The sequence below is a fragment of the Mandrillus leucophaeus genome, unplaced genomic scaffold (genome assembly GCF_000951045.1).
Source record: "Mandrillus leucophaeus isolate KB7577 unplaced genomic scaffold, Mleu.le_1.0 Scaffold1, whole genome shotgun sequence".
Lineage (NCBI taxonomy): Eukaryota > Metazoa > Chordata > Mammalia > Primates > Cercopithecidae > Mandrillus > Mandrillus leucophaeus.
The window spans coordinates 16,283,243-16,292,066 of record NW_012098097.1 but is presented as its reverse complement, the minus strand read 5'-3'; the positions used below and the strand labels follow the sequence as shown (position 1 = coordinate 16,292,066).

The 8,824-nt window shown below is 52.1% G+C and overlaps 1 protein-coding gene across 1 annotated transcript in view; it reads left to right on the top strand.

The window, feature by feature from the left end:
- CCDC57 (coiled-coil domain containing 57) overlaps positions 1-8,824 on the top strand; it is a 145,448-nt gene that overhangs the window by 17,375 nt on the left and 119,249 nt on the right. Inside the window, exons 2-4 of the mRNA XM_011998287.1 lie at positions 1,466-1,880; positions 4,962-5,070; positions 7,916-8,017. Of these exons, the coding sequence (XP_011853677.1) occupies positions 1,474-1,880; positions 4,962-5,070; positions 7,916-8,017 (618 nt within the window). The 5' untranslated portion in view covers positions 1,466-1,473. The remainder of the gene's footprint in view (positions 1-1,465; positions 1,881-4,961; positions 5,071-7,915; positions 8,018-8,824) is intronic.

The window sequence follows — 8,824 nt, the reverse complement described above, 5'->3', positions numbered from 1 at the left end:
AACAAAGGAATGTACTCTTGGATGGTATATTAAACCGTTCTTACATTGCTAGAAAGAAATACCTGACGCTGAGTAACTTATAAAGAAAGAAGATTTAATTGGCTCACGGTTCTCCCGGCTATACAGGAAGCATAGCGTTGGCACCAGCTTCTGGGCAGGCCTCAGGAAACTTTCACTCAAGGCGGAAGGTAAAGGGGGAGCAGGCAGAAGCAAGAGAGGGAGTGTGAGTGGCGGAGAGATGCCACATCTCACCGGAACTCATTATCACCAGGCAGTTTGAAATGACAAGATCTCCCCAGAACTCACTGTCACGAAGACGGCACCAAGCCACGAGGGGTCCGCCCGCACGATGCAAACACCTCCCTCCAGGCTCCAGCTCCCACGCTGGGGATTACAATTCCACACGAGATTTGGGCAGGGATAAATATCCAAACCGTATCAGGTGGTGGATCTTTCAGGAGCAGGGCGTTGGGTGGGAAGGGGCGTTGGTTCTGAGGGACTGGCCCGGTGTCAGTCCTCGCGTAGCCACTTAGCAACCTTAGTTTTCTCAGCCGTGAAATGGACAGGGTGCTGCGTTGAAGCTATTTTATAGAACCTAGCTCTTGTAGCTAGACAAACCGTGTTTCCCATCTTTCCTTCCTCTACTTCCTCTGGATTTCTTTTTTTAATTTAATTTTTAAATTTTTGGAGAAAAGAGTCTTACTGTCGCCAGGCTGGAGTGCAGTGGCGTGATCTCTGCTCACTGCAGCCTCTGCCTCCCGGGTTCAAGTGACCCTCCTGCCTCAGCCTCCCGAGTAGCTGAGATCACAGGCATGCGCCACCACGCCAGGCTAAATTTTATATTTTTAGTAGAGACGGGGTTTCACCGTGTTGGCCAGGCTGGTCTCAAACTCCTGACCTCAGGTGATCCGCCCGCCTCAGCCTCCCAAAGGGCTGGGATTACAGGAGTGAGGCACCGCGACTGGCCTTTTTTTTTTTTTTTTGAGAGAGAGTCTTGCTCTGTCACCCAGACTGGAGTACAACCTCCGCCTCCTGGGTTCAAGCAATACTCCTGCCTCAGCCTCCCGAGTAGCTGGGACTACAGGCACGTGCCACCAAACCAGGCTAATTTTTTATATTTTTAGTAGAGATGGGATTTCACCATGTTAGCCAGGCTGGTCTCGATCTTCTGACCTCAAGTGATCCACCCACCTTGACCTCCCAAAGTGCTGGGATTACAGGCATGAGCCACCATGCTCGGCCTAATTTTTGTATTTTTAGTAGAGACAGGTTTTTGCCAGGCTGTTCTTGAACTCCTGACCTCAGGTGATCCGCCTGCCTCGGCCTCCCAAAGGGCGGGGATTACAGATGTGAGCCGCTGCGCCCGGCCATGGTAACTGTTGATAGGGAATGTGAGGTGGGTACTGTGGAAGGAAAATTAGGGCCCCTCACGGTGCACCCTGAACCTGCTTTCTCTTTACTGCAGCGGCCACCATGCTGCCACTGGACTCAGAGCCGGCCCTGAATGAGCTGCTGCTTCGCAAGGAGGAGGAGTGGAGGGCGTTGCAGGCCCACCGCAGCCAGCTGCAGGAGGCGGCTCTGCAGGACACACGGAGCCAGCTGGAGGAGGCGCAGGGGAAACTGCGGTGCCTGCAGGAGGACTTTGTCTACAACCTTCAGGTGCTGGAGGAGCGGGACCTCGAGCTGGAGCGTTATGAAGCTGCCTTCGCCCGGGCCAGGGAGTGGGAGGAGGCCAGGCGGGCAGAGGTGAGCGAGCTCAAGATAGAGGCGGCTAAGCTGAGGCAGGCGCTAGCCAGAGAGGCCAGGAAGGTGGAGGAGCTGCAGCAGCAGCAGCAGCTGGTGTGGCAGGAGCATCGCCTGGAGCTGGAGCGCGTCCACAGGTGAGCCACCGACCGACGAGCCCTCCCTCACAGCGCCTGGCGGAGGCCCCCACACGCCCCCTGCTCCGCTGTCACTGCCCCTCCTCCCGCTGCTGATTCCGGGCCACGGGAGCTGGTCTGTCTGAGTGGCCGAGTGCCTCGTGGCCTCTGAACGTGTGTTTGTTGAGTGAATGTGTGTGGATCCAGGAATGCCCTGTCTTTTTCTGGGCTCTGATATAACTCTGAAATTAATGGAGATTGGTTTAAATATTTGAAATTTATTTCATTAATTACAAATCTATATTAACACATATTTGAATTTATAATGATTTTAATATGAAGTCTGTAGTAATTTCAAAACTAAATGAGCTGACTTAAGGCAAAGTCGACATAAAAACCTACAGCCTCTGTCGTGGGGCCTGTGGTGGGGCCCCTGGAACTTACCCACATGCCCGGTGTCCCCTCAGCGCCACTCAGCCAGCCGCGTTGTGGAGAGTTTGGGGAGACAGGAGGGAAGGAAGGAGGACAGGCTTCTCTGACAAGATCTTCCATCCCCCACTTCGGAAGCACCGCAGGTTCATCATAGCACGTTAGCAGTTAGAGGCCCTTCCTGTGTAATGCGTGTGTGCAGATGTCAGGAGAGCCGGCTGCACGCTCTGTTTGCACTTAACAGGAGCCTAGATACTTTTTTTTTTTAATGTTTTATGTATTCTTCTAATGTAAGCAGCATTTTTTTTTTTTTTTGAGACGGAGTTTCACTCTGTTGCCCAGGCTGGAGTGCAGTGGCGGGATCTCGGCTCACTGCACGCTCTGTCTCCCAGGTTCAAGTGGTTCTCCCGCCTCAGCCTCCAGAGTAGCTGGGACTATAGGTGTCCACTACCACGCCTGGCTATTTTTTTTTTTTCCTGTATTTTTAGATGGGATTTTGCCATGTTGCCCAGGCTGGTCTTGAACTCCTGACTTCGGGTGATCCACTGGCTTCAGCCTCCTAAAGTGCTGGGATTATAGACGTGAGCCACCGCACCTGGCCATAAGCAGCTTTTTAAAGCACTTTTTAAAGCCACAGGAGTAAACTATTCTTATCATAGAAAGTCATTTCTCAGAGAGGACGCTATGGTGGAATGGCAAAGTGAAAGCCGCCACGGGCCATCTGTTGTGTCATCTCCAGGCCCTAAGGAGAGCCGCCTGCGCACACCGCTCCAAAATGTGCATCCAGCACTTCCTGATTGATTTGTGGCGTCTGTTCCTTGTGTCAGTGTGCTGGGTTCTGCCGCACCCTTTTGATTGACCGGCTACCCTCTGTTGTGTATGCTGGGCCTGTTTGCTCAGAAGGGTCTCAGATGGGTGTGAGCAGGCCAACAGGACCACGCCAGGTGCTCCTGTGCAGCAGAGAGACCTTCTGCGGCAGGTCACGTGCAAGGAGAGGAGACCCACGTTGGTAGGTGCGGTGCCACTCTGGCTCAGAAGCCCCAGCCAGTATTCCGCAGCCAGTATCTCCTGTAGCAGCCCACAGGGATCACGTCTGTGGCCCCTGCAACAGATGTACCCCAACGAGAGTCACTGTCTTCTAGGAAGCCTACAGTATTTATGGCTCCTTTATTGCATCTCCCTGTATGGATAAACAGCGTGGATAGAAAGTGCCAGTCCACAGTCGTTTGACCCAAGCAGCACTGCTTGGTGATGTGGCACACACCCATGTGCCACCTTCCCAGGGCCCAGGAAAAGAGCTAGAGAGTTGAGCTGGAAGTCAGCTTCTCCCTGAGTGGAGGGAGAGTGTCTAGAAGCTCCCGTCCCCAGCATGAGGGCTGGCGCTCAGGCTGCACCTTGTCCAGACGCCGAGTCCATGCAGGCGCATGCAGTGCTTGGACAGCTGAGGCCCACTTGCCCTCCCGTGTGGGTGCTGACTTTCTCATAGCTGTTTTCCAGAGTGTTTAGAGCATCCTTTTAAAAGTGCTTTACATTATGTTGTGAGGTGTCTCTTCAAGTCTTTTGCTCATTCTTCTCTCCAAGCGTGGGATGTTTTCAGCCATGTTCAGGTACTTTCTCAGTCTCACACTCTTTTTTTTTTTGAGACAGAGTCTCACTGTGTCACCCAGGCTGGAGTGCAGTGGCGTGATCTCGGCTCACTGCAGCCTCTGCCTCCGGGATTCAAAGGATTCTCCTGCCTCAGCCTCCAGAGGAGCTGTGATTACAGGTGTGCGCCACCATGCCCGTCTAATTTTTGTATTTTTAGTAGAGACGGGGTTTCACCATGTTGGCCAGGCTAGTCTCGAACTCCTGACCTCAAGTGATCCACCCACCTCAACCTCCCAAAGTGCTGGGATTATAGGCACGACCCACCACACCCAGCCTGTTATACCTTTTTCTTTGCTGAGATTTGTTTTTCCGTTTGCTTTATTCGATTACTTGAAGTGCTTTTATAACGACTGCTATAGCATCCTTGTTGAAGAATTCCAGCGTCTGTGTCATCTTCGTGTTGGCATCACCTGTTGTCTTTTCTCTTTCAAGCTCAGATCTTTCTTTTTTTTTTTTTTTGAGATGGAGTCTTGCTCTGTCGCCCAGGCTGGAGTGCAGTGGCGCTATCTTGGCTCACTGCAAGCGCCGCCTCCTGGGTTTACGCCATTCTCCTGCCTCAGCCTCCCTAGTAGCTGGGACTACAGGCGCCCGCCGCCACACCTGGCTAATTTTTTTGTATTTTAGGTAGAGATGGGGTTTTACCTTGTTAGCCAGGATGGTCTCGATCTCCTGACCTTGTGATCTGCCCACCTTGGACTCCCAAAGTGCTGGGATTACAGGCATGAACCACCGCACCGGTCAGATCTTTCTGGTTTTTGGTTGTCAGTTTTTTTTTTTTATTGTATCCTGGACATTTTGGATTTTATGTTGTGAGACTTTGGGCCCTATTTAATTTCCTCTTTTATAGATTGGTGTAGCATGCTGGTCCAGGTGGGGCTGGAAGTTCTGCTACCCTGTGGGTCCTACTGAAACCACCCCTTCGTAAAAGCAGAGCACCAACTTTCACGTGTCAAGTACACCTTGAAAATGTATTACCTTTGCTGAATATTTGGTGTGGCTTTTCTTAATGCTGTTTTATTACCACAGTGACAAGAATGGTGAGATCGACCACCACCGGGAACAATATGAAAATCTAAAATGCAGGCTGGAGAGAAAACTTGAGGAGGTCGATGGTGAGCTTGCTCTGCAGAGACAGGTAGAGTCTCTGGGTCAGCCCCTTCCTGGGTGCTTTCCCCGCCTGCCCACTGGGAAGCGGAAGTCATGTAGGGCTGAGGAAAAGACAACCATTTGGTTCATTGCCTGCATTCTCCTTGGAGTACAATGGCGTCATCGGGGCAGATGCCACTCTGAGATGGTCTGCAGGGAAACAGGATGGGCTGTCTGCATGCAGCCACCTCCACGGTGTTTCCTTGTTTCCTTTCCTCACGGATTAGTCAGGGTTCTCCAGGGAAACAGGCAATAGGAGATAAATCGTAGGAATTCATTCATGCAGTTATGGAGGCCATGAACTCCCACAGTTTGCCATCTGCAAGCTGGAGAACCTGGGAAGCTGGTGGTGTAATTCAGCCCAGGTGTAAAGGCCTGAGCACCAGGGAGCCACTGATGTGAGTCCTGGTCCAGTTCTGAAGGCTCAAGATACAGGAGCCCAGTGTCCAAGGCAGGAGAAGGCGAATGTCTCAGCTCAAGCACAGAGAACAAGTTCACCCTTCATTGCATTTTGTTCTGTTCAGGCCCTCAGTGGATTGGATGACACCCGTCCACACTAGGAGGGCAGATCATCTTTACTTCGTCTGTGAATTACAATGCTAGTCTCTTCTGGAAACACCCTTGCAGACACTCCCAGAAATAATTTTTTACCAGCTGTCTGGGCAGCCTGTAGCCTAGTCGTTTGACACATGGAATTAACCAGCACACCTCAGAAATGATGAAACTTTTAAATTGATTTTTAGAAAAGTATAATTTTAAAAACATGAATTTTTACTGTAGAAAAGAATTTGGAATTCAATTATGGTAAGTTTAAAATGCTTCAACTGACAAATGGCAGTCACCGAATTTCTCCTCAGGGTTCTTGAAACTCAGCCTACACCTCCAAGAGACCGAGCTGTGCTGGGGTTTTGTCGAAAGACATCCTATAGGTTTATATCCAGAGACCACAGTCAGAGATGCTGCTACTGTGTGCATATGTGACAAGGGGCTGCGTCTCTGCAGGTATACGTGTGATGAGGGACTGTGCCTGTACAGGTGCAGGTATATGACATGGGGCTGTGTCTGTGCAGGTGCAGGTGTCAGGAGGGGCTGCGTCTCTGCAGGTGCAGGAGTCACGAGGGGCTGCGTCTGTGCAGGTGCAGGTGTCATGAGGGGCTGCGTCTCTGCAGGTGTCATGAGGGGCTGCGTCTGCAGGAGTCACAAGAGTCTGCGTCTCTGCAGGTGCAGGAGTCACGAGGGGCTGCGTCTCTGCAGGTTCAGGAGTCACAAGGGGCTGCGTCTCTGCAGGTTCAGGAGTCACAAGGGGCTGCGTCTCTGCAGGTGCAGGTGTCATGAGGGGCTGCATCTGCAGGAGTCACAAGGGTCTGCGTCTCTGCAGGTGCAGGAGTCACGAGGGGCTGCGTCTCTGCAGTGTCATAGGGGCTTCTTCTATGAAAGTGCAGGTGTGATGAGGGGCTGCATTTATGCAGGTGCAGGTATAATAAGTGGCTGTGTCTATGGAGGTAGGTGCAAGTGTTACTAGAAGCTGTGTCTGTGGGGATGTCATGAGGGGCTGCGTCTGTGCAGGTGCAGCAGTGATGAAGGGCTTTGTGGAGGTGTGACAGGGTCCCCTCTCTGGTCCTGTCGGATGTTGGTCATGGTAGGATAGGCCAGTGTGTTGTTGAGAATTTGCCACAGTCAGGTCACTAGAGAAGGAGGCCACGCTCACGTCATGATGGGCCCTCGTGTGGACTGTCCACTTGTCCCCGGAAGTGCTGAGCTCATTCCCCTTGTTCACAGGTCCCTGAGGCTGCTTCTGAAATGGCCTGCAGAGGACTTTCTCTTGGAATTCTCAGAGACCAAAGAGCTTTGTCGATTGTAGGTGAGTTTGAGAACGCCCAGAGTTCATTAGGTATGAAGCCAGCATCTAAAATCTGTGGTCAAGCAGAGACCAGTGGTGACTTTTCTAAGTAATGAGGCTCCCTCAAGTGGCTCCAAAGTCACTTCCAAAGAAGGAGTTTGAGGAGGATCCAGCTGTGGGTGGTCCTGCCCAGCAGGTGGGGGGCTCTCGGCAGCATTTGGGAACAGTGGCGATTTGAGGCTGGTTGTAGTTGGCGGGGCACAGCCATTCTTGTCAGGGTTCCTGGTTGGGCTGTGACTCTGGCTGACTTCCCAGGCCGTCCACGCCAAATTTCTCAGACTCAGCAGGGCTCATTCAGGGAGAGCCATCTCAGATGTTGGGAACATGGATTTTTTATCATGTCCAGATAGTAGCCTTGTCTCTGGAAGGAAGGAAACGTGATGTTTTAACATAGCAGCTTTGGTTACTAGCGGAAATTTGGGCGGCATGCATCTAGTGTGGTTCTGGGCAGTCTGATCCTGTGTGAGCTCTGGGATGCTGGCACCAGCTGTTGGGAAGCTCTGTTCTGCTGCTGGCATCTCAGCCTTTTAGTTACTAAACTGTGGTCTTACATGCTTGTCAGTTTCATGGTTTCCCTTGTTCTGATTTCTTGTCTCTTGTTTTGGAAGATCTTGGTGTTTGTTATTGTCAGAGGTAGAATCGACTCAATGGAGATAAGGATTTTTCTTTTCTTTTTTTTTTCTGTGGTGACAGGGCCTCACTATGTTGCCCGGGCTGGTCTTGAATTCCTGGGCTCAAGCGATCCTCCCGCCTCGGCCTCCCAGAGTGCCGTTACCGGTGTCACTGACCCCAGCTTCTCTCCTCGACAGTGTGTGTGGTCCTTCTCTGTTGATCACCGTGTCCTGCTCACCTCTGGATCCCACCTCCCAGGACATGGGTGGGGATCTTTGCTGGGTTCCCACTGTTCTTTCACCATGAAACCTATTTGTTCCAGGAACTGCTGCTGGAGTTTGAATTGAAAATGCAGAAGAGGGAGCACGAATTCCGTCTGCAGACTGACAACATGAGCAACACAGCCTTGTCCCAGGAGCTCAAGGTAACTGGGGACACCCTTGGGTCTTGAAGGTTTTTTGGTTTTTCCTTGGTCAGGTGTGGTAGCTCACACCTATAATCCCAGCACTTTGGGAGGCCAAGGCAAGAGGATCCCTTGGGCCCAGAAGTTCCAGACCGGCAAGCAGGTGGGCCATGTGGATGCCCTGTGCCCCATGGCAGGGTGGGCACTCCCATCAAAGGTGGGCACTGGGTGCCAGTTCACCTCCGCCCCCATCTGCTGTGTAAGTCGGTCACAGCCCTGGACACCTGCCCGTGGTGGGCATCATAATACGCAGATCAGTAGGAAAAGCAAAAGCTGAGTCTCAACGCCTGCCAGGCCGGGTGCAGCTCAGGCCGGGCGCAACCCGGTCCTCATGTCAGCTGACTTGGGTGCAGCAGCCATCGTCACCACCCGTGGCTTACAGGCTGGGAAACAGGCCCGGGAAGGTACCGAAGAGCTCAGTGTGCAGCTGGGACTCGAGTGGCTTGCTCAGCACTGAGCCCCGTCCTAGACCCCTGGCTTTGTGTTTAATTTCCTTGTTTAAATAACATGCAAATTATGTGCTAAGAAATGAAGTGCAGTTAAATTGGTCTGTTGGGCTTGGACCAATTAGGGTATTAGGGCACCCTAATGGACTGATTTTGGTGGGGTACTGAGTGCTGTCAGGGGGTCAGTGAAGGCCAGGCGCGGTGGCTCACACCTGTAATCCCAGCACATTGGGAGGCTGAGGCAGGTGGATCACCTGAGGTCAGGAGTTCGAGACCAGCCTGGCCAACATGGGGAAACCCTGTCTCTACTAAAAATACAAAA